We start from the raw sequence: 22,966 nt of genomic DNA, 5'->3' as shown, positions 1-22,966 counted from the left end.
CATTTGTCAATCGGCTTTCGCCACAACGAACTCGGGGTGACATTATTCATCAGCCGGTAATACTCCATGGCGAGCAGTCAGGGAGATTGTGTGCCATTCAACTAACACGACTAAATGTCCTGTAACAGTTCCGGAGCACTTAAACCAACTGCTGCGTGAGGTTCGTATTCAATAAAGACCGCGGCATGGATGGCCATAATGGCGCTACAACTATACGGCAAGTGTTGTCACATGCGTGCAATAATGACACTCGCGAGATGCCGAAGTTATCACTTCGCCCAATTCCAGGGATAAGCTGGCAGTACAGCTAACAATGGGGGAGATGGGAAAGCCCTTGGAGAGTCCAAAGTCCTGTGCCTTAAAGAGACCCAAACACAGGAACATCAATCAGTGGCTTCTCTGGCTGTGCTTCTAGGCGTTTTCTCCCCGCACGCTAGTTGATGATGACGGCGGCCTGTCAAAATATGACAGAGTGACCCCGTACACCCAATTCTGGAGTCAATTTGTCAGCGGGGAAAACGTTTGCATTACATCTTCGCCATGCAGCCCAGCCGCCAGTTCGGGCATACCAGACCAGAGAAAACTACTTCGACCTCGAACTGAGCTCAGATAGCCATGACATGAACATGTTCAACCATGAGGCTCTACCCGATGCGAATGATCGTGTCCTTTGCTGTTTGAATCGGCGCCCCTAACATGAGATGGACCACAAATAACTTTGTCTATAGAATCATGTCAGCGCCTTTCTAGCTGGGTAGCAGCAATCGCAGTACGACGGGTCATCTCGGGGGGGGGGGTTGGGTTCGAAGATGGGGAATAAAAGTTCGAGGACGTTGCTTACGCCACACCAGCAGCCTCAAACGCCTAGTGAGGTGAGAAGTCCTTGCTTGGCAGCTCCTTTGCGTCTTGCCCTCGTGCTGTGCGTCAAATTCATAGCCTCAGTCTTCATCTGGTCTAAATCTCATACAATGTTGGCATCAGATGAACTGAAAGAGAACTGAAACTGTGTTGGCAGTCCTCGACACTAGTAGTCTGAATCATCGGTTTCAGCCTCCATCACGGGGATTGCGCAAGTTGGAGGGAAGCGAGGCCTCTCAACAGTAGAATCTTGTCATGCAAGGCAAACCATGTCATCATTGAAGACCCCACACCCAGAGCGGTACCCCAAGGTGGACTGTTGTAGCCAAGCACCCAAGCTCTCGGGGTGTTGGCAGGCAAGCGTCTTGGGCGCAATGAGCTTCGATCCACGACAAGACGTCTGAGGTCTCCTTCCGCCATCCCTGCAGAGTCATCCCGAGTTGCTACGGATCACGGCCAAGGACGAAAAAAAAAAAAAAAAAAAAAAAAAAAAAAAAAAAAAAACAGCGACGCAGCGGCCAATGGCTCATCTCCGCCAACTCAATAGCTTGCATGGCAAAATATAGCTACCCCTGCAACAAGTCAATACTGTGCGCCTCTGGCCACAGCCAAAGAATAAATTTTACACTAGACTGTTTCAGCCATCCTTGGTTTACAGGATGCAAACTGCAGAGAGAGTCGGTGTACTGCGCGACATTTGCGGGAGTGATGGATGCATATAACACATTATATGCAAGGACACGACCCGGTTTCTCTGGGACGCTAACAGCAAGACTCTTGAGTAAAGCAACGCAATGGGAGACTCCAAGAGCAAGCACGAGCCGGTCCGCGATGCTTGGAATACTCTGGCAGCCGACATGATGACACACCAATTGCCCCGTACTCCGGAGCAAGCAGATACGAACATGATGATGGTTGCCTTCCAGAACAAGATTTTACTGAAAGCCGGCGGGTACCAACAAAGGTCTTCCAGCATTCCCATGGATATGGATGTCACCCCTTGGATCGCCTATTGTGTCCACAACGCCAAGGTCGCTACCGGCCCACCGCCTTTGGCATCCAAGCATGGCGTCCACACCATCAGGACACCCATCCGCGCAGTATCTTTATCCTCGACAGGAGTCCTGCAAGCACTCCAGTGCAGCTAGTGGATTGACATAAGCCAGGACTCGAATCGGCCAGATGGGAGTTGAAAAGAATATAAAATAAAAAGTAAAATAAAAGAATGAACGAGGTGTTGCCGTCAGACTCCGAAGTGGGTGTGGGCTAGGTGGCTCGCGAACAAGAGCTGCTTCGTATCCAGCACCAGACCAACGCTAGACACGAGGATCTTCATGCTGTCCCGAAAAGGCCATCAATTGAACGGCAAAACATATCCCTATTCGGATCCTACGGCGCGGCCGATAGCCCGGCGAGCCCTCTGCCGTGACACCAGATGCCAAGCAAGCCATCATTGTCCCAAGCGTCGACGTAAATCGTGGCCAGGCAGCGGCCAACTTGAGCCAACAACTCAGAGTAACGAAGCAGGAGACCATTCATAACCCATTTCAGGACTGATCAGCCTCAGCTCGTGCCATGGCCAGCAGTGAGCACTACCAACTGGGGAAACAATGAAGCTGTTCAAGCTTCTTGGCTTCCAAGGTTGCAGGCCACCACCTCCTGTCGACCCTGGGAATTGTACGCCCTCCCCATCTAGCCATCCCATCTCGACTAATAATAAGTCGGGCCCGCTAGCCGAGTCCTGGCCAGACTTGCATCACTTGGTTCTTCAAGCGCGTTGCTTGAAAACGCCCAAGCCCCTCCCTCATCCGACAAGACGTCGACCAATCCGCCGCGGCGCCGACTTCATCCACACTTGCTGAAGCCGACTGGCAGATCTGGGGTCCAGAAAAAACCCACCCTTGGCCCTCCTCATGCCCACGTCCCTGTCCCAGCGGATGGGTGTGTGTACCTACCTAGGTAGTAGTAGTACGGAGTATAGACGATTGCTTTGTCTATGCTGCTGGGCTTTTTCCTTGCCGGCCTCCAGCCCAGCCGTCCTTATAATTGCCATTGCGGCTGTCTCCCCCACATCTTCTATTGTACCGCCCACCAGTCTGTCTTAGTCTTATGCCCTGGGACTCCTGCGGCTTGACTTGGACTCGATTTTCGACGCAGCTGCGGCCGCCTGATCTCCCCTTCTCACACCTTGCCGGCGACTTGTTACTCGCATACCTCGAAGCCCAGCCCGTTTCTTGAGCGGCCAGATGCTCGTCGTGTCGGCTTCATGTCGACGGCCACCCTCTCTCATCTCTTCCCGAAACCCCGAGGCTTTGGCAGCCGCAGTTATACCACTACCGACGTTGCCGCAGACACTTCTCGACAGCAGCGTCCAGTGTCTCTGTCCCTGCGGCCGTTGCGCGACCTCGTCCTCGGAGTCCGCCGCCAGCCATGCCCACCGATCCCCCCATCCGACGAATTCCACCACGGGATGCTCACCACGCACAAACAGCGCAAATGAGTTCGTTTCAGTTTGCACCGCAGCAATTTCCCCAGAGGGAAACGCAAAAGAGTTAGTATCCTGGTTGCGCCCTCGTTGCGACGCATTGCGACTCGCGCGCACGCTCTCCCACCGTGGCCATGCGCTGTCCAGTAGGCTGACGGCTTTGCTTCTGCTCCAGATTATGTCTTCGTCGATGAACACAATCGCCACAAGCGACTGAAAGGTTTGACCGGACCAGCAGGATCGCTCTAGTTCGCATGTCCACGGGCCAAAGTTCTGACCATTTGGCAATAGTAATGAGAGCTTGCGAAGGCTGTCGAAAGAGAAAGATCAAGTGCGATGCGGCTACAACCAACACCTGGCCGTGCTCGGCATGTATCCGCCTCAAGCTTCACTGCGTGCGACCAAACGGTTATGAAGGCTCGGATACAACCACCACATACGACACCATCTTGGATCCTTCCGCCCAGTTTCAGCACATGTCCTTGCCGGGACAAGCTGGACAGGACTCTTCAAAGTCTGTGCCAGACTTATACCAAGGCTCTTTTGCGGACCGAGACCTTCAACAAGTTTCATTTGACACGGCGACGGGCCAACACAGCTTCCACTACACCACGGTGCCAGCTACGGCAGTATTGGACCATGTGTATGGAGGTCCCGACGCCTTCCCGACGCCGCCAGTGCACCAGGAACCAAGGCAAGAGCCATCCCCAGAAGCACAGTCCGTCGACTCGTACCAGCAGCAGGATCTCGCAGACCTGCTGGGTGGGCTCCGACTCAATGAAATTGGAACGGGTATGTTTCGGGCTTGAGACAACGCATGACCACCTTTGACTAACTTTCGGGAACTCCAGCGCCATATCTGAGAAACAAAGCTTCATTTCGCCGGGAAGAACAGCCAGCGGTGGAGGATGACGACGATTACGGCTCCATTCTACCTGCCGTGACTGCAATACCAGGTCATAAGATTCGTATTCCCCCTGCATTGATGCCGGACGAGTCTACCGCCCTACACCGTTTCGATCTTTACTTTCGTCATGTGCACCCTTATGTCCCCGTCTTGGATAAGGTCGCATTCTATCAGCAATGGAACACAAGTCGAGAGTCTATTTCTCCCCTCATCCTTGAAGCAATCTTCGCCATTGGCGGTCGGCTGGCTGAGGAGCCGGCAATGGGACAGCAGTGGCTTGCGCTTGCGTCAAGTACGTTCATCAGCAGAACTTCCGTCTCGCTTCAAGTCAATCCGTTATACCTAACATGATATAAATTAACAGGGCATGCCGACTCTTTCATGGATGTACCCAGACTAAGCACCCTCCAAGCTCTACTCATGATGCTCAAGGCTCGCGAAGCTGCTCCAAAACGAGGATACTTCTACCGCTCTTGGATGCTCGTTGTACAATGCGTGCAGATGGGGAAGGATCTGGGACTTGATGAACACTTTGAGGATCACCAAGCCGGAATTTCTTGCGGCTTCACAGCTGCTGAATGCCGTCTTCGAACAAGGATATGGCAGACTATTTTTGTTTGCGAAAACATGGTTGGGGCCCCTCAAGGTCAGATAAAGTCCCATTTTCGTCACATTCAATCCGACTAATGGCCTCACTCGATAGGGAGATATGACTTGACCGTGAACCATGAGTCGGTTGACTTTAACCCCCCCAGTCCTCTCCCAGGTGGAGACGACAGCGAATATCACGTTTCTCGAAATTTCACTTATCTGGCGCGTATCCTGCGAAACATCAGAAAGATGAGTATCGCCTATGCGAAACTGAGAAGAAACAAGGAGTGGGCTGTCAATCCCGAGTTTCAGCAACTTGAGCAAATGATTTCAGCATACCTTGCCGAATTGCCCGGCGACATGACCATCAACTTTCCCCCCGACAGTTCGCCGCCATATTTACCATCGTCCTTCCTAGGGAACTTGCATTCATATTACTGCCTCCTGCAAATCTTGTATCATCGACCAGTCCTGTCATTCCTCGATCCGACCGTAAACGAGGCGCAATGGAAACATCACATGATGCTTTGTTACAATTCTGCAAAGGCCCTCTGCCGCTTGCAAGAGGCCACGTTGAAACAGTATGGTCTGGTCGATCTGCAGAGTATGCAACGCGGCTTTAGTTTCGCATTATACGCCGGTCTTTCCTGCATTGTCATTCATCTGGTAAGTGACTGATCTAGACTTTTTCCACATAGACGAGACAATACGGTAGGATGCTGACGGAACAAGGTCGCTATCGTATCACCGGATCCTGATCTCAATTCCGATGCGCGCGAGTACTTTGAGCGTCATATGAGGCTGATGGAGACGGTAATGGAAGCTTGGCCGATGCCAGACTTGCAGAAGCAAGTCGATGCCATTCGTGAAGCATTCTCGGCAGACATTGGGCGGCCGTTTGTACTCAAGCCTTCATTTCCATACGGCAGTCCGCATCCCTCCAACCAGTCAAGCTCGCCCCGAGGAACTGTGGCCTACCAAGTCCCCGCGCATCGTACAGGCTCCATGGATCAGCAGCTTGATCCCTCCAACCAACATGTCAGTTATATAAACCATCCCATTACACCTCCAATTTCTGTGGGCCCAATGGACAGCAGAAGTGACTCTCCAGCCGTACAGTCGCTAGTTATGATGCCGCAAGATGGTCAGGTCCCGGATATGCAACAGACCATGGGCCTTGCCAACAGTCCACCGACCTGGAATCCGGCACGTATCTTTGAGTAAGTCGTCCTCTGCCTTTTCGCACCACTGGCCAAGTTTCCAAATACCAGTCACCAAATGCCAGGGCCGCTAACACCATATGTAGACACTGGAATACCTCTTTCGGTACGCCATCCCAACCAGGCACTCTCCTAGGCTCCGCTTCTCAGGCAACATCGCTGAACGTTTGTACTCCAGGTGCCCCAGACCAATCTGCCATAACGGACCCATTGTCGAATCATTCCTTGTCCCCAGGTACTCAGCAGATAGCTCACCAACAGTATTCCACGGCAACCTCGATGCCAAACTTTATCACACCCGCTATGTGGCAAGAGTCTGTGGCCAGCGTATATGAAGGAGGTTTCAAGAGAGGCTGGGACTATGACGGCGGAGTGGCGTCTATGAAGCGACGATGACAACATTGATATAACACCACAATTTTTCAATCAACGGGCTCGGACTCCGGCAGATGTGTAATTGGGGGTCTGTGCCTAACACTTGCAGCGGAATATTCGCACGTTCTTGGCGTAATCGCAAAGACGCCACTTTCTTGGAATCTTTTTTCTTCTACCACATAGCAACGACCCCGGGTTAGGGTAACTTTGCACATGATTTATTCCTTTTGATCTTACTTCGAATTACATGACATGGGCCGACGACATACACACGATGGAAACAACAAATGCGCATCGGAAAGGGGGAAAAAATTAAATGAAAAAGAATTGGTGTTGGACATCAAAGTAAAGGAGGGACAGGCGGCTGGGTAAGTCGTCGAGTCGAAACAGACGGTGGCACTTGCAATCAATGCTGCGGAACGAACTTATGAAGCCATGATGGGCAGGGGCGTTAACGGAAGCATATTTGCGTGGCATTTAGCTGGGGGTTTGATATCACACGATGCCTTAATGTGCCCAGAGTAAAATGTACACTAGAATTGTGGTGGGTCTGGTAAAGAATATACCAAGAGGCGGGTGGCCGATGAGAGAGTTGGCTCGATGGATTTAGATACAAGGACGGGATAGTTGATGCTGCGAATATGAGCAAAGAGTGCTATCCGAGTTGACCTTGGATATGTACATAATACGGCGTGTTGAAACGGTGGTGTCGTGGACTGCAGATGTCAAGTTGGGTTGCCCAAACGGAAACCCCAGGGCAGCAACAGCCGGGGAAATGGAAACAAGACCCCCTTTGTTCTTGCAGCATGATGACGATATGACGGCAACAAACGATGAGTGCCTACTTTTCGATATTCGATACATTATCCCTTCTTTTTCCACCCCGAGTAAGAATACAAACCCCCAGCCACTCGCTAGTCACCAGTCGCTGCACCTCAACCGGGCTCTGAACAACGCTGCTCTCGCCTGAAGCGTCCACAACCCCGTTCAGGCAGAGCCGGAAGCATCTCTCCTGGCAATCTTGTCCCTCAACGCCTCCCAAATCCACGCATCCACCGCCGTCTTCTTCCTCGCCTGATACCTGACCCTCCCCTTGCCGGCCACACCGCCGCCCTCCTGTACGTAAAACCCCCCCACGGCCCGATACATGTACCACCTCCTGCCGGCGTTCTCGGCCGCCGTGTCCCTCACGTAGTTGACCAGGCCCATGCGTCCGCGGGGGACGGCAGCACGCAGGTCGCCCGTCCGGACGGCGCTGTAGCGCGGCTTGGCGATGAGGCTCATGGTCGTCAGGGTGAGCCGCGTGCCCGGCGGCATGGCGTCGACGAAGCGGCCCAGCGCGGCGGACGACGTGCGCGCCGCCGCGGGCAGGTGCATGTGAATATGCGTTACAAACGGCGCCGTCGAGTACGCCACGAAGAGCACGGGGACGATGCCGCAGGCGGCGACTTTTGGAAAGTTAGTGCGGTCCTGGGGGGGTTTATACTTGGGAGACTGGTTTCACCTGCTGCCGTTTCGAGGGGCGGCTTCTCGGCCTGGATGTAGCTTGGCACTACGAGGAGCGTGAAGAAGGCGCCGAGGAGTAGGCTCGTGAGCTTGAGCATGGCGAGGAAGGCTATTCTTCCTGTGCCGGCGTGGTAGATGATGAGGCGTTCTGGGATTTCTGGCTTTGTTTAGCTGTGTGGACTGGGAAAGAGGGGGGAAAGACGTGTGACGGTACCGTAGTTCTTGTCGCTTGGCGCGGCGGACCTGGCTTGTCGCTTCATGGCTTCACTGGCGTTGGATCTTGATGGGTGGTGCGCGAAGGACCGGAGCTGGCTTTGAGGGCGGGTGAGCCGCAGGTGAGGGCTGCCGAGTTGGAATAGTCGCCATTGGAGCCGTGGCTTGAGGGGGACTTGGGCGGTGATTTGGACGACGGCCTTGGGGGCCGGTATGCGTAGGATGAGCATGGTTTGTGGGTTGGAGGCGGATACGATGGTTGAGGTGAGTTGTGGTGGTGTGGTGAGGTCCAGATGGGCTTGTGAATAGCCTACCCTGCACTTGTCTCCTCTCGGAACACTGTTGCACAATGTTCGACTGTCTGTTTTCCTTTTACTCTGTCGTTTGTTTTTTATGCATTGTTTTTATAACAGTGCTTTTAGAGATGGTCGGGGGTATAAATCAATCTACATTGCGCAGCCTGGCACCAGGGATGGTGTAAAAGTTGGATCTAACCGTACCTCTCATACATGCGGCAAGTTATGATGACGGAGAAATGACAAGTGGAAATACTGGCGGCCATGCAGCGTTATCAACATTGCAGCCTGATAGGCACAATCCAATAAGAAAATATATACAGTCTGGTGGGAGGCAAAGAGTATCTGACCAGGTCAGGTACCTGGCTATCACGTTGTATATTTTATAACACATGAATATTACTGTATACTTGTTCGCAGGTAAATATATTCTGCCATGGACTGTACACCATGTAAACAGGGCTGAAGGTCTATTCAACCTTGCCCCTTGGAGAAAACGCAGCTCTTTCAAGGCGCATCCTTGCCGTCCCGCGGACTAGTTTGTTGTTCATTACTGTATTTAGAAGCAGCATGGACTGATTCCACCTCGACACGGTGAGCTCATTGGCGGGCAGACAATATACTCGCGACGCCATCCAACGGCCTGGACACTAGCGCTGGCCCAAGGCGAATGAGACTCAACAGCTCGTCTTACATGACATGGTTCGTAGCCACAAAGAACTGGAGATTCGAGCGTCAGCATGCTGACACCAAGGGCCATCTTGCATCCCGAGGCGGCCTCGCTTTTTTTTTTAAATTAAAGGGATTATCGTGCTCGGTGAACGGCGTCTCGCTTCCCGATTTTCCTTTTTTTTTCTTCCCGCGCGGCTCGCAGTTGTGTTCGTTGAGCCGGGGGGAACCCGTTTTTGCAAACTCGAAAAGCACGATTCTACCCTCAGAAACCACAAAACCGACTATCCAATGGCAAACAAGGGGCTTGCCAGATTCATCCTCTTCCTCTGCGTCTTCATCGCCGGCGTTGTCGGCAAGACCAACTTTACACAACCGCCGGCCAACGGACCCAACGCCAACTACCAGGACAACCCGGTGTACCAGCCGGGGCAGAAGATAGACGTACAATGGAAGTCGGATCTTGAAACCATGGACCTCTTTGTTTTCCAGCAGTACCCAGCTGCCGGGAAGGGGGTTCAGTACCTTAAGAAACTCCAAGGTAGGTCATGATGCTGCCAACTGCTCTTCCAGCCGTCCCCGCCCACTAACCACTTCCCACGATGGCATATAGAAGGCACGAGGTCGACCAGCCTCATCTGGACCGTGAGCCTCGACGGGCTAAGCAAGAATGTGCCCAGGGGGGGAAACGCCATACTCTACTTTGCGGTGCTGCGCGCCAAGAGCCCAGACAAGGACGGCATAAGCCACTACTTCAACGTGAGCATACCCGACACGGCCTCGACGACTGCATCCGCGACCCAAACATCCGGCGTGCCTACAACAATTTCCATGACGACATCTGCCGTGACGGACGCGCCGTCCAACACCACGACGCCCGAGCCCGAGAGTTCTGGAGGGAGCAACTCGGGCCTGTCCCCGGGGGGCATTGCCGGCGTGGCAGTCGGCAGCACAGTCGGCGGCATCCTGCTCCTCGGCGGCATAGGACTGCTGGCGTGGAAGAAGATGCAGAGGGGCAAGCCGGCTGAAGAAGCTCAAGTCTCGGAAGCAAAGCCCCCGGAGCTGGCGGGCCCTGCTATTCACGAAGCGCCTTCTGAGCATCACCAGCCCCGTGATGCGCCTATATACGAGGCCCCGTAGACTTTTGTGTAGGAGAGGATATGTACATTGGGGCGAGACGGTGTGGGAGATGGGTTGCAAAGTAAGCGGCAGGGACATGATTTGAGGCATAACATCGTTGAAGCGTTCTCCGTACATTTGCGTCGTTGATACCAGATTATAGATGTACTCATTTTTTACGTGCAACTTTTGAGAGCTGGCCTTCTTGTTCACTCTGTCCCATTACTACAACAGCTTGACTTGCCGGAAGCTGATGAATTCGGAGTGAATGACCATGTTGGTGGAATTGGCCGGCGATATACCAAGAAGGCAAGAGAAGCTGATCATGGTGCCATTTTTGCACCAAGAGTCGGGGAAACGTTGCTGGAACAAAGACGGAGCCTCGGAGACAGAGTTGCGCAACATGAGAGATTGACACTTGGACTTGGCCATGACGTTGTGAACCAGGGGAAAAGTCCAGAACTGACGCTCCGTGGAGTGGAATCATTGTCGCTTCAATGTTGCTTTAGGCACACCCAGGCGTCATGGCACGAATAACAGGAACCATGCCATGAATGTAACTCGGTCTGACCGTCAGAAACTAAGTCGCGAAGCTCTTGGCCGGGCTCAAGGGAAAAAGAGATGCACAAACTTCGTAGTAATTTGTGGCAGAATCGTGACCTCGTCGTCGCCTGGCGTGTTTAGTCTGGCCCGAGTCCGCTTGAGATGCCTGGACGTTGGACAAAATGCTGCGTTTGCCTGAAAGCCCAGATTTGACGCAACCCTGAATGGACTCGTCTACCGTGAGCCGTTCACTTGCCGGGCCGGCTCGGTTCAGCCCTGTACCGAGCATTGTTTGACGGCGTGGATGTCTTTATGCAATATATAACCCCATTGAGTGCTCAAACCACAAATCATGACGAGTTGTGAACCATCCCATTTCTCCGCGCTGTCAACTCAACAGCCGTTCCAGCCTTGTTTCCTTGACGGCAACTTGATCCTCGTTTTACTGAACCATCATGGAACCAGCGGCTGTCACCAAACTTCCTGGCTTCGGCCTCCCGATTGACTTTCTCCCCGATAAGCAGCACCGCTTCCCCGTGCTAGTGGGAAACTCCAAGATTGACATCAAAGCCAACACGCTCACGATCCGAGAGCTCTGCATGCTGCCGTTCATCGAGGAGATCACCAACAAGCCGGATTGGTAGGTCAAGGTTCATGACGCAGAAATCGCCGCCAGGTGGAAGGCTGAGGCTCTCGAGATGAACTGGGCCGCCTTTGTCAAGCATACTGATTTTACGCCCACGGCCGACGCCGTACGTGTATGTACATGACTGACTGACACATGCTTATAAAACGACCGCCCCGAACGCTAACACGTCGTTTATCCAACAAACAGTGCATTCAGGAGCTCAAGCTCAAGGCTGACCTGTTCCAGAAAACTCACCTTGTGTCCGTCTTTGACTACACGGCTGCCGTTATCAAGTCTGATGACTTGGTCCCAGAGCATCTCTGGCAGGCGCTGAAGCAGGGAGCCGAAGTCTTGGAAGACGTGCCCGACGGTGAAAAAGACTGGCATCCAGGAAGCGAAGGAAAGGTGCTACACCCTTCGTTGTGGCCCTTGGTCTATGGAAAGTCTCGCATCCTGCCCGACCGACGCATCGGTCCATCTGACGCGCTTGACAACTGCGGTACAGGAGACGTCATCCAAGAGCCGGAAAGCCCAAAGGCCGCAATCGGCACTGCACTTCAAACGAATCTCAGTGGCTGCCGTGCGAAGTCTCAGTGGAAAAGGGGCGAGTCGAAATCGAGAGCTATATAAACAACCTGCACCCCGTCAAGCATGCTTCCCTGTACCTCATCATTAAGAGGTTTATCGAAAAGGCCCTGCCGGCCTGGGATGTCCTTTATCGCTGGCCAGAAGAGTTTGAAATCCAACGGCTGACGACGGATTCTGTGTCGGTGAGATGCAGAACCAGGCGCACCTGCGCAAAGTCCCTCCACGCCTGCGAGCCAAAGCTCTGCCTACGAAGACCCCTACAGCAATTCTGAGGTGGAGGAGGAGGAGGAAGAAAGTGATGATGGGGGTGATGAAGACGAAGAAGAGGAGGAGGAAGAGGAGGAAAAAGGGGGGGGGGGGGGGGGGTGGGACAAAGACCAGGACGAAGAGGAAGAAGAGGAAGAAGAAGACGATGATGATGACGATGATGGTCAGGATGGGGAAAACAGGAACCAGAGCACCGAATCCAAGGGATGGCCCAATCCAAGTCAGCTGCTAGCTCACATGCGCCCCCAAAAGCAAGATGAACCAGAGAGCGAGTACGAAACAGAGCAGAACGACAGCCGAAGAGAGGGCCGATGCTGCAAAGAAATATACCGGAGACGAGGGAGACGACGAGGAGGACGAAGACGAGGAGCGCGACCCCAACCACGTTTCCGAAAACAAAGTCAAGCGTCGCGACTGGCGCTGGTTCTACAAAACCCATCCCGTCAACGCCCCCGAGCCCAGGCCAACCTACCCAGCCGCCGCCTCCTCCATCATCGTCAAGCTGGCCAACATCCACCTCACGCCGGAAAAGCCCAGCTACGACGGCGGATCGTGGCACGTCGAGGGCCTGCTCAACGAGCACATCTGCGCCACGGCCCTCTTCTGCCACGACAACGACAACATCACCGACAGCCACCTCGACTTGCGCACGCAGGCCAACCGCGAGGGGCTCGACAACGACTACCTGCAGTACGAGCAGGACGACTGGCGCACCATCCAGCGCACCTTTGCCATCGGCTGGCCCGGCGGCGGCTCGACCGTCCAAAACGTCGGCAGCGTCCTCCAGCACCACGTCGCGCCCTTCCGCCTCGCCGACCCTGCGCGCCGCGGCCACCGCAAGATCCTGGCCCTGTTCCTCGTCGACTCGGCCGTCCCCGTCATCTCTACGGCTAAAGTGCCCTCGCAGCAGGAGCACTGGTGGCTCGACCGGCTGGCCCTCAGCACCGGCAGGCTGCCGCCCGAGCTGACCGCCATGATGCTGCGCAACGTCGAGTTCCCCCATGGACGAAGAGGCGGCAAAGGCCCTGAGGCGGGAGCTGATGGAGAGGCGGTCGGCGCACGAGTTTCAGACGGCGGATAGGATGAGGCGCGTCGAGTGGAACTTTTGCGAGCATTAAGAGACTTTCCCCTGCTGTCGTGTCCTTGGCTGCGTGTATTTCGGTTGCGAAAAAATTGTAGCAGTAGGGCCTCGTGTAATGGGTTTTATAGAAATAGTCTGGTTTCCAGAAGCTGTGCCGCGGTCAAGAGAAGCTTTGAAACATGACTCGTCTTCACGTATCTGTACATGGTAGACTCCGTTCGGCATGTTGATATGTAGACGTGTGTGATCCTCCAGCATGCATGACCTGACTGTATGAGGAGCCGAACCTTGATTTATAGACGGGCCTGAGTGATTGCTGTTTCCGACGTGTACATGACTCGCTGATTCCAGGTATCGGCCATCACTTGAAAATGCTTGCCGCAGTAGCAAGACTCCCTCGACTAAACTGTGAGACGCTCAACGTCAACGGAGCGATATGCCACGGAGCAGATGCAAACTAGGGAGCGCCTTGGAAAACGAAAAATAAAAAAAAGTAACAGCACTCATATCCCACCTGAGACACAACCTTGCCAATGGCAATTCCATCCTGTTTTCCCATTCATCTACGCACATATTGTACATGCCAAACGCCAGCCGGGACAAGGACCAAAAAAAAGGGTCAAACACTGTATACTCTCAACTTATAGCAACCCCGGGGCCTACTCATGGCATCCGCGCCCCAGCCCATCTAACCCAGTCGTCTTTTTTTCGCCCGCTAAGCGCCGACTTGTGGAACAAATGCATATCGAGGCAACGCGGCCATTCTCTCCTCCGGGCTAAATTCGACATCGTCGTAAATCATTCTGCCCTTCTTCTCCTTCTTGGCCTTCTTGTCGCCCGCGTCTTCGGCTTCTTGTGCCTGCTGGGGCTTGACGCCCGCCTCGGCCATGCGGATTAGTTGGTCGACGTCGTCGCCCACTGCGCCGGCGGCACCAACTTGTGGCTGCCAGTATCCTGCCTGGGGAGGCCGTTGCGGCAGACCAGTTGCCCCGGCAGCGTGGCTTGGAGGTCGGGCAGGTAAAGAATCCGCAGAGTATGCGTATGCTTGCTGGCCAGGATATGTTGGCTGTGCGGCGTTTTGTTGTTGGTTTCCCTAAAGACATTAGTTACTCAATTTTTTTTTTCGGCCAAATGACAATGCGAATCTGTTCACGTTCACGTACTTGTTCCGTGGGAGGTGTATTGGTTCGCTCCTCCGTCGCAGGAGGTAGAATGCCCGCCTTCTTCTGCGCTCTAAACTCGGCCAATCTTTTCAAAAGGTCCTCCGAAGTTTCCATCTTGATCTTCTTCCTGGGCGTCGCCTGTCCCGAGGCAGGGTTGCCCGTTGCGATGCGCCGGTCCTCTTGGGCCTGGTAGAAGTTCTGGATGATTCGGTTGCGGTGTTGCTCCAGGGCGTCTTGAGGAATACCCTCCATTCCGAAGATTTCGACTTCGAGCCCTTGGCGGTTAGGGAGGGCATTTTCGACTTGGCTGAGTGTTTCTTTGTGGACTTGGTTCAAGTGTACGGAGAGACCTGTCCGAGGTTATCATTTAGCAAACTTGCGTCATGATAGCGCGTGAGACTTTGCAGGCTGCAATTGCACATTGCAAATAACGAGCGTCTCTCATACCTCCGGCTGTGTTGAGTCGTCGTCCGCAACGATCACATTTGAAATGTTTGGCTTTTTGGTGAGAGATGAGGAGCTTCAAATCTTCAAAATCACGTTCGCCTGCAAATAGTGCCAAGTCAGAATTCAATTTCAAGTCCTCCCAGTCAAGTAACGGCGGTATCTATCGTACAGTAGTAGCACCAGGGACGAGCTAGCACCTCCTCGATGTCGGGGTGACCACGCTTCTTTTTGCCCATATTGACGAGCGCGCAAGAGGATGCGCACGGGGGGCGTTCGCAGGGAAAATAGGTCAAGTATCAAGTATTGGGGACGATCACACGCGATGGCCGCGCAAGGAATGAATTGGGCGCGTAAACTCGGAGGGCAGAAGTATAGAATGGTGCAAGGGTTGAATGCGTGCTTGGCTTGGCCAGCAAATGCGGTTTCTCGTGGACTCGTGGTATTGCTCCCAGCTTGTCCTACGGTTAAAATGCGGTTAAATGGAGACATGGGCCAACCCCAACCAACCCCCACCCCGCTTTTCCGCGTCTCTTTCTTCTCGCATTTCCAAATGGGATCGTCCTGGATAAAGCTCCAGAGCAAGTACACTTGAGTGGAATCGCCACCAAAAGTTATCGTGACATGCAGGTTTAAGCCAGTTCATATATACAACTTATGGGATATCGTATATGTTCCTCATTATCATAAAGGCACCTCGACCCCACAATATGCTAATACCCTGATACAGAGTCCCGTCATCCCTCATTCCGCGTATCATCGTCCTCTTCACCATCCTCCAATTCTAATCAACAGCGGTATATAGTCGGATCCAGCCCTCACAGGCTTTGCTTCTATGTACTTAAATAACGCCAAAGTTCCCAGGGTTTCAAATATCAAAACATTGCAGCCGCTGCCGTCATCTCCTAATCCCGAGGAGTCTGATCAAACATTATCAATGGCCATGATGCTGGCTGTGGCACCATGGGCAGTTCGCTACCAGTGTGAGGCATTCCGTTGCCCGTCATTATGGGCGTGATGACTGAGTTCCTGACTGTTTCTGCATCACCAAGAGTCATTAGTGAATCAGCGCCGTATCGTTGTTGGCTTTCTGCAATCGCGGCAGACCAATTCTGCCATGACGACCTCCACATAATGTCGGCGTTTTGGTGGCAGAGATGCTGCCCAGCCTCGGAACTGTATCCTGCGAGGGTGTCAGTCTGAGCAGGGCCACCTGGGTGCCCAGCAGCTGCACTTGTATTAGGATAGTATAGTTCAGTCTGGTTGTGTTGGTATGAGGTCGTGGCCTGAGGGTTTGGTTGTGTCTGTTGGTCCATGTATGCCAGGGATGGATACGTCGCATGCGCGGGGGCCGTAATATTTGCATGGTAGAAATTTTTGGTGAGCTCTTCCGCCCTTGAAGTGTCAGCCGACGGGAAGGATTGGTTCTGATTGGCAACAGTTCCAAATTGAACGGCATGGGTATTTTGCTGCTGCTCTTGTGGTGCCAACGGAACCGTGCCTTGCAAGGGCAACTTCTGCTCCTGCTTCACGCTGGCGTGGGTCAGAATTGGATTTTTCGCATCCTTCTGCGGCATATCATGTTCGATCCAAGACATGGTGCGGTTAATCAGTTGCGCGATCTGAGTACTCATACCAGTGCCGCAGCCTGCCAAGTCGGCCTGTTAGCATAGGTGTCGGCGCGTTGGAGAAAATTAGAAGACGCTTACCGAGCAGGGCACTCATTTCTCTAACAATCTTCATCCACCTCTGCATTTCATCCCTCAGCCTGGCTACTTCGTCTTGTGTGACTTCAAACCGTCGCTGCCATTGAGGTACTAGCATGGACAAGATGGCAACACAGTACAGGGACATCTGATGCCATGTCGTATCTAGGGCTTTCATCCTACTCAGATGCTCGACAGTCTGGAGATATTCCCGGGCAGCCTCCTCGCAAATTTTGGTGTTTTCATCAATCAGGGCCGCATCAGTCGTCATTGCCAATGACGGATGTCTGATGTGCAGGCGGAATTCCAACATGTAGGTGCGTGCGAAGAGAGCGCCAACCATTCCGTGGTCATTTTTTTTGGCCGGGCTAAGCCGCATGGATTCTGGAAGATCGGCCTCCCACTGCCTCATCTGAGCTTCAAGGACGGCGAGGACATTCCTGTAGTTGCTTTCGTCTCTCCGCACACTAAAGATGTTCGCGTACATCTCCATATAAATGGGGATGCATTTGAATGCAGCAATTGCGACTTCATAGGGACAAGGAACGGTTCGCGACGTGTCGACGCCCTCGTCAGACAATAGCTCGTCAGCAATTGGCTCCGGGAAATCAACATCGAAGTCCTGCACGGATACTGGGATCGGGTAGCCTCGCTTGCCATTGATGTCAACAACAACCATCATCATGTTCCACCAAGCACGTTTGCGGAGTTCGTTCTGCAGATCCGTTGGTTCACCAGGCTTTTTCGTTCTACGATGATAGTTCAGCTCGAGTGCTCGGTGCAAAGCCATGCTTGCAACTATCGATCCGCAACCCGGTTTGGGAAAGGCTCTCGTGTGGGAGGCGATGAGAACTAGGCCTTGCAAAGCTTCAAAATCCGTAGAGGAAAAGATCTCGTACATCTTACTGAGAGCAAAATGGTAATGCTTGTTTGAAAGATCATTAAAGTTGTTGCGCTGCTCCAGGGTTTCGCTGTTCCGAACTCCAAACTGGAATAGTATGACGGCGAACACCATATGCACCAAGACCAACTCGGGCACAGTGGGTTTAAAACCGGGCTCATCATATACTCTCGTCAACTGTGAAGGAAAGTGTCAATGGATGGACGATTTGAGCAAACACGGCGAAAAAAAAGAAAGAAAAAAGAAAGGGCTTAGGGCCGGGGGTGAATGGAAACTCACAAGTTTCATAAAAGTTGGCTTATGCAGCAAGGGCATGAAGGAGGCAACGGTAATAAAGTACCACTCAGCATAGATGAAGGCATTTTCACGGGTAGGCAACTCAACCTGGACAGCAGGATTCACGCGCATGGCTGAACGCAAGAATGCCTGGACTGACTTGTTATACAAAGGCACGGAAGGGTCAGCAGCGGTGGGGAGTTCATCGACATCTGGCGCATCAAAGGAGGTGGTTTCAATGGTGGTGCCCAACAGAGTAAGTGTCATTCCCTTCAAAGAGCTGAGAGGTGCATCATCGGATCCAACGCCCCAACGGCTCTGCTCGGGCCTGGTTTGCCACTCGTTACGCGGAACTTTATGCCGGATAATGCTGCTTGTTGGGTCCGGCGGCGAGCTGTCCTTGATCCAAAGAGAGCCAAACTGGGACCAGCCGTCATTGCTCGAGGCGGCGGCTACATTGGCTGAAGCATTGCTCGAGTCTTCTTCATCAGCGGCTTCGGGAGGGCTTTGGGCGCGAACACGTCCTTGGAAGGGCTTGACCTCGACGTTCTTTTCCGCGCAGAGTCGTTCCAAGTCACGAATGTGCGACATCATGCGGCTCTTTTCCCGTTCCAGCTGCTGCATGTAGCCTCTGCGCTCAGTGCGGCCCGTGACACGATCCGTGACATAACAGTCCAGATTCAGGTTGATGCAGTGCGAGCAACCCTCGGGTAGGGCGTCACAGCGGATCTTGCGCACCTTGCACCTGTCACAAGCTTGGCCAGTGCGGGTATATGACTGAAGACGGTTCTTAACGACGGAAGAGAAATCCTCGGGCCCCCGATCCGAACGTGCCAGCTTTAATTTGGCGGTGCTAGAGGCGCTGGCATCATCGTCACTGGCTCCGCTACCGTCCGCCGAGCGTTTGGCAGGGCGAGGGGGCATCTTCACATTGAAGGCGACGGGAGCTGGAGGCTTGGTCGAGCGCGGGGAGATGCTCGTGGACGACGAGATGGCCGAAGAGACATGGATGGAGGCGACGCCGGTCGGGCTTGAGTTGCAGCTGGGGCTGGGGCTGGAGCTGGAGCTGGAGCCCAGCCGGAGAGATGACGGGACTGCAGTATTGATATGAATACCAGACGACGATGTTGGAATCGGCGTCGGAAGGGAAGACGAGGGCGCAGACGAGGGCGCAGACGAGGGCGCAGACGAGGGCGCAGACGAGGGCGCAGACGAGGGCAGCAGGGTGGGAATAAAGGTGGGAACAGCGGTGGGAACGGACGATCGGAATGATGGCGTCGGCGCGGCTACCGCTGGCGGGCCAATACAAGCTTCATGTTGTAGAGATGAAGACCCGGAAGCACAGCGACCGGTGGTGCCCTCTAGCTGCTGGTGGTGCGGCACGGTGGTATTTGCAGCAGCGGTACAAGTAGTGGGTGTTGGGGCGGTGGTGCTGGTGGAGGTGGTGCTTGCAGGCGCAGGTGGAGGTGCGCATGTAGCGGCCGCTGCAGGTCCGGATTCAACAGGAGGTGGTCTGCTAGTAGGTGGCCTAGCAGCCGCTGGCCCAGCAGGTGAAGCGGGGTTGGCAGCACCAGGGTGTGCAGGGCTTGTAGGGCTCAAGCTTGCATCGTCCATGTCAACATCGAATACGCATGCGTCGACATCGCCGACATCCGCGCTGGCGGCGGGACTGACACCCGCACCAGCAGCGCCAAGGCTACCGCTACCAGTACATGTCGCGCCTCCTCCAGCGCCGCCAGCACTGGCAGCACCGCCGGGGCCCACCGAGCATCGCGGTCGGCGCCCGCTAAAACTGCCGCAGCCGTGGCTGCTGTAACTGCCGTAGCCCTGACCGCAACTGGTGGATCTGGAGCTCGACCTCGCGCTCCATGTCGACGTTGTTGACCTTGACCATGATCGGCCCGCGGGCGACGGTGCACCGGCGCCACGCGGCACCCATGTGAAGTCGACAAAGGTTGTCGACCTCGGTGAGACAAAAAAAGAAGAATCATCCTCATGCAACACCGACGACTGCGGCGCCGGTGGCCCTGGCGAACTCGAACCACCGACCTTGGCTGCTTCGGGTTGCGAGAAATGGAGCTGAGCCGCGTCCGCGGTGCCGTCCATGATTGAGGGAGCTGCCATTGGCCTTTCATGCGACGCATAAGATGCCAGGCACCAAAAATGCAGAATTGCGGGTACAAGCACTCCGTACTTGGGAACGATATCGAGTCTGGTACTATGCAGCACCCAACTACTCCGTCGCTGCAACCAAAACCCAAAGCTCACGAGCCAGGATATCGGGAGCGTCCTCCAACGCTTTGCACCAGCTGCCAGGCTGACGATGAGCGAGGCTTGGGGCAGCAAATCGGCTCCAATCTTCAGCGCCACCAGTCCTTTGGGGGCCAGGTGGCACAAATTTGGGGGCCAACGGAAAGCGTGACAGTCCCCAGTCGTCCAAACCAATATTTGGCGCCAGAGCAGTCACATCCGAGGACCTGGGGTGCTGTCAAATGTCTTGCTGGGTGGCTGTGCAAGCAAGCTTCAGGGATTGTCTGCTTGGTGCTGCTTCGGTGCGGCGTCTAGTCCTAAAGCGCTGAAAACACCTCAGCTTTGCAAGGTGTTTCTTGTTTTCTTCCCTGCGGGCTGGTGCTTTCACTGCCTGTCAATGTACATTATCCGTTTAGACTTGACCATAACAGACTTTGGGGACTCCGAATTCTCATACCTACTGCCAAGCTCGAACGATCTGCGCGGGCAAAAGCAGGCGAACGGTATCAACGGAACACGATATGGCTCCTTACCTGGTACCTGGTGACGTTGATGCGCCTGGGTAGGGATCAGACAAGGGTGGCACCTTAATGAGCGTGCATATGCTGTACAATGCGCCCTGCGGAATCCCGAGAATGCCTTGGAAGGTTTCCTCTTGGCAAAGAAAAAAGTGGCGTGTTTGCAATTCCCCAAGGTTCTCCAAGAAACTTTAGCAACTCGACACCTTTCACCCATGACGCCTGCTTTGGAAACAGACTCATCTCCTTCTTTTATACCTTTGATTCCTCATAACAATACCCCTGTGTTAGCCGGAGCAAGCGACGATCTGCTCGATACCCTGATCCGCACTTATTACCCAGGTCTTGTGTATTTACCCATTGCTTTGCCAATGAGGCGGCCTTACACGGCCCTGTCTGCAAACTTGACCCTGATAACCCTGGCCCTCATCACTGGGCTGCCCGGGTTCGCAATGTCCGACTACTAGGCGCGAGCCCCGTCGCCCGGTCGAAACTTAGAATAAGGGGACCCAGATGGTGTGATGTAGACAACACCGCCCGCCAACGACTCATTCTGAGGCCAGGACGCTCCAGTGGGGGGGAAAGGTGTCCCGAGTTCTAAATGTTCCATCCCGCGTAGATAACGTTCGAGCCCGCAAGGAAACTTCCCGGCTCGATGTGTTCTAGAAAACTTCCGGTTTGGGCTCGACATTTTTTGGCATGCTGTATTCGGTTTCCTTGCCGACTGACGAAAGAATTTTTCACACTCAATTTCCAAGGCTCGGGCCGTCGACTCTCTGCAAATTCTCTGAAGCCGGCAGAGGAACCATTTCCACGGGACAAACCAGAAATGATGAATTGTGGCTGCTCTCAGCCCTTGAACCCTGTATACTGCAGCTTTAAAGTGCCGACTAGGTTGTCAGTAGCCTGGTCTGCTTGTTGGACGCTGGTCATCTGTTCTGGGAGCACTTCAGCTCTGTACTTTGTCGGCACTATCGAGTCATGACGGGAAGCTTCAGGGTACCTGCGTTTTGTCTTCGGGCGGCGAGAGCCGGCAGCTTGAAGCGTGTGGCATAATGCAAACAATAGGATTCCTAACAGCCTCCTTTCCTGGTACAAGATCCAAGAGATGGCTCGGAGACGGAAGAACCGATATTGCACCTCACGAGGCAATGTCGCTCGCTGCCAAGTAAAGAACAATGATGACGATGACGCTGACTACGATGATGATGGTGATGATGCGCCGTCCCTAATTTTGCCTGTTCAAGCGCCGACTTGGTCCACAACCCATCACCGTCATTGTCAAAGACACAAGAAGCCCACAAAAGCCACAAAGGTGGGGCGGCACGGCCGGAACTGCGGGGCACGCACCAGATCTTCTCGTGCGTTGTTTAAACCTCATTTTGATCATCTGAACTGGTCTTTTCCCAGCAACCCAAACATCCACTATCGCTGTCACCGCCATCACGCCTAGGACACGTTTTGCCCGGTAGACGACTTGTCTCTTTTGAGTCATTCTACAACATCCAACCATGACGCTGGAAGCCCTGTCGATCGAACACATTCCCCCGTCATACAAGGTCTACCTGGGCCTCTATCAAAGCGTCCATAATGCAGACTTCCTCCATCAACAACTCCTCAGTCGAAATGCCGACTTCGAGTACGCTTTCGTTGACGCCTCTGTGGTACTGTTAGCCCCATGACTTGCCCCATTTCTTCCCAGAGGCACTATAAGATTTTAAGCATTTAGAGTATGCAGCTCACATTGTCCATATTTTGACTTGTAGGCGGTGTCTCGCCGGCAATTGCTTTCAGCCGTTTTTAAGGCCGTCACTGCGGCTACGAATGGCTCACTCAAGACGCCAAATGTACACTCTGAGATTGTAGTCTCTCTAAATCCGTCCAATAATGTAAGAAAACGCACTCCGATGGCCACGTTTTTTGCTCTGGCCCTCCAAAAACTCTGCAATAAGTCCCAGCACAGACTTGTTGACGGCAGGTCAGATTACCGATTCGTACCGCCGGTTTGGCATTTCGCCTACTACAAAGAACCTCGTCGTCATCAAAGTTACGTACTCGTCGGGATCGCCGGAGTCGAATTCCGCTCCGTCCAAAGAAAGCATCCAGGCACATTTAGCGGAGCATGTCAAGGGAACTCCCATTGAAGTCACCGATGCCAACATAGCCGCTACAACAGATATTTCCAAAGTTCGCAAATATTACAAACTCAACGGCCTGGACTGGCTCGAGGCCATTGAAGACGAACAAAAAAAACGAGCAGAATTAGACACACTTGTAGTTAGCGCAATAGCACTACGCGGGCTTTGATATTCACTGAACAAACAAGCAAAAAAATTCACCGATATTCTAATAGGACTGGGCC

The 22,966-nt window shown here is 53.7% G+C and overlaps 8 protein-coding genes across 10 annotated transcripts; 5 read left to right on the top strand and 3 right to left on the bottom strand.

The window, feature by feature from the left end:
• Nucleotides 1-2,931: 2,931 nt before the first annotated feature.
• On the top strand, nucleotides 2,932-8,521 carry J3458_015493 (uncharacterized protein). Of its 3 annotated transcripts, XM_066120791.1 has the most exons (10): nucleotides 2,932-3,409; nucleotides 3,519-3,563; nucleotides 3,635-4,135; nucleotides 4,195-4,542; nucleotides 4,615-4,896; nucleotides 4,954-5,507; nucleotides 5,574-5,879; nucleotides 5,961-6,061; nucleotides 6,148-6,167; nucleotides 6,240-7,886. In XM_066120791.1, exons 1-10 carry the CDS (start codon nucleotides 3,289-3,291, stop codon nucleotides 6,455-6,457), a joined length of 2,496 nt encoding a protein of 831 aa, XP_065974119.1. In that variant the 5' UTR covers nucleotides 2,932-3,288; the 3' UTR covers nucleotides 6,458-7,886. The 3 variants fall into 3 exon arrangements, with proteins under 3 accessions (XP_065974119.1, XP_065974120.1, XP_065974118.1); XM_066120792.1 differs by having other exon boundaries at nucleotides 5,574-6,167; nucleotides 6,240-8,521; XM_066120790.1 differs by having other exon boundaries at nucleotides 3,519-4,135; nucleotides 5,574-6,061; nucleotides 6,148-7,886.
• J3458_015492 (uncharacterized protein) lies at nucleotides 7,062-8,405 on the bottom strand. Its single transcript, XM_007814747.2, has 3 exons — nucleotides 8,157-8,405; nucleotides 7,941-8,099; nucleotides 7,062-7,884 (listed from the first exon to the last, which is right to left on the bottom strand). Exons 1-3 carry the CDS (start codon nucleotides 8,383-8,385, stop codon nucleotides 7,424-7,426), a joined length of 849 nt encoding a protein of 282 aa, XP_007812938.1. The 5' UTR covers nucleotides 8,386-8,405; the 3' UTR covers nucleotides 7,062-7,423.
• An 890-nt stretch (nucleotides 8,522-9,411) lies between the features above and the next one.
• On the top strand, nucleotides 9,412-10,260 carry J3458_015491 (uncharacterized protein; the record flags this gene model as incomplete). The annotated part of the gene is made up of 2 exons (XM_007814746.1): nucleotides 9,412-9,661; nucleotides 9,734-10,260. The coding sequence occupies 2 exons, from the start codon at nucleotides 9,412-9,414 to the stop codon at nucleotides 10,258-10,260; spliced, it is 777 nt and encodes a 258-aa protein (XP_007812937.1).
• A 977-nt stretch (nucleotides 10,261-11,237) lies between these two features.
• On the top strand, nucleotides 11,238-11,426 carry J3458_015490 (uncharacterized protein; the record flags this gene model as incomplete). The annotated part of the gene is made up of 1 exon (XM_066120789.1): nucleotides 11,238-11,426. The coding sequence occupies one exon, from the start codon at nucleotides 11,238-11,240 to the stop codon at nucleotides 11,424-11,426; it is 189 nt and encodes a 62-aa protein (XP_065974117.1).
• A 54-nt stretch (nucleotides 11,427-11,480) lies between these two features.
• On the top strand, nucleotides 11,481-13,346 carry J3458_015489 (uncharacterized protein; the record flags this gene model as incomplete). Its single annotated transcript, XM_066120788.1, has 4 exons — nucleotides 11,481-11,534; nucleotides 11,618-11,990; nucleotides 12,192-12,485; nucleotides 12,562-13,346. The coding sequence occupies 4 exons, from the start codon at nucleotides 11,481-11,483 to the stop codon at nucleotides 13,344-13,346; spliced, it is 1,506 nt and encodes a 501-aa protein (XP_065974116.1).
• Nucleotides 13,347-14,061: 715 nt separating this feature from the next.
• On the bottom strand, nucleotides 14,062-15,192 carry J3458_015488 (uncharacterized protein; the record flags this gene model as incomplete). Its single annotated transcript, XM_007814744.2, has 4 exons — nucleotides 14,062-14,439; nucleotides 14,510-14,859; nucleotides 14,957-15,055; nucleotides 15,126-15,192. The coding sequence occupies 4 exons, from the start codon at nucleotides 15,190-15,192 to the stop codon at nucleotides 14,062-14,064; spliced, it is 894 nt and encodes a 297-aa protein (XP_007812935.2).
• A 294-nt stretch (nucleotides 15,193-15,486) lies between these two features.
• On the bottom strand, nucleotides 15,487-19,942 carry J3458_015487 (uncharacterized protein; the record flags this gene model as incomplete). The annotated part of the gene is made up of 3 exons (XM_066120787.1): nucleotides 15,487-16,601; nucleotides 16,663-17,737; nucleotides 17,840-19,942. The coding sequence occupies 3 exons, from the start codon at nucleotides 19,940-19,942 to the stop codon at nucleotides 15,859-15,861; spliced, it is 3,921 nt and encodes a 1,306-aa protein (XP_065974115.1). The 3' UTR covers nucleotides 15,487-15,858.
• A 2,173-nt stretch (nucleotides 19,943-22,115) lies between these two features.
• Nucleotides 22,116-22,911, top strand: J3458_015486 (uncharacterized protein; the record flags this gene model as incomplete). Its single annotated transcript, XM_007814742.2, has 3 exons — nucleotides 22,116-22,268; nucleotides 22,371-22,493; nucleotides 22,588-22,911. 3 exons carry the CDS (start codon nucleotides 22,116-22,118, stop codon nucleotides 22,909-22,911), a joined length of 600 nt encoding a protein of 199 aa, XP_007812933.2.
• Nucleotides 22,912-22,966: the final 55 nt, after the last annotated feature.

Source organism: Metarhizium acridum (assembly GCF_019434415.1).
Source record: "Metarhizium acridum strain ARSEF 324 chromosome Unknown scaffold_356, whole genome shotgun sequence".
Classification (NCBI taxonomy): domain Eukaryota; kingdom Fungi; phylum Ascomycota; class Sordariomycetes; order Hypocreales; family Clavicipitaceae; genus Metarhizium; species Metarhizium acridum.
The sequence above is the reverse complement of the archived record's forward strand: the minus strand, read 5'-3'. Positions and strand labels throughout refer to the sequence as shown.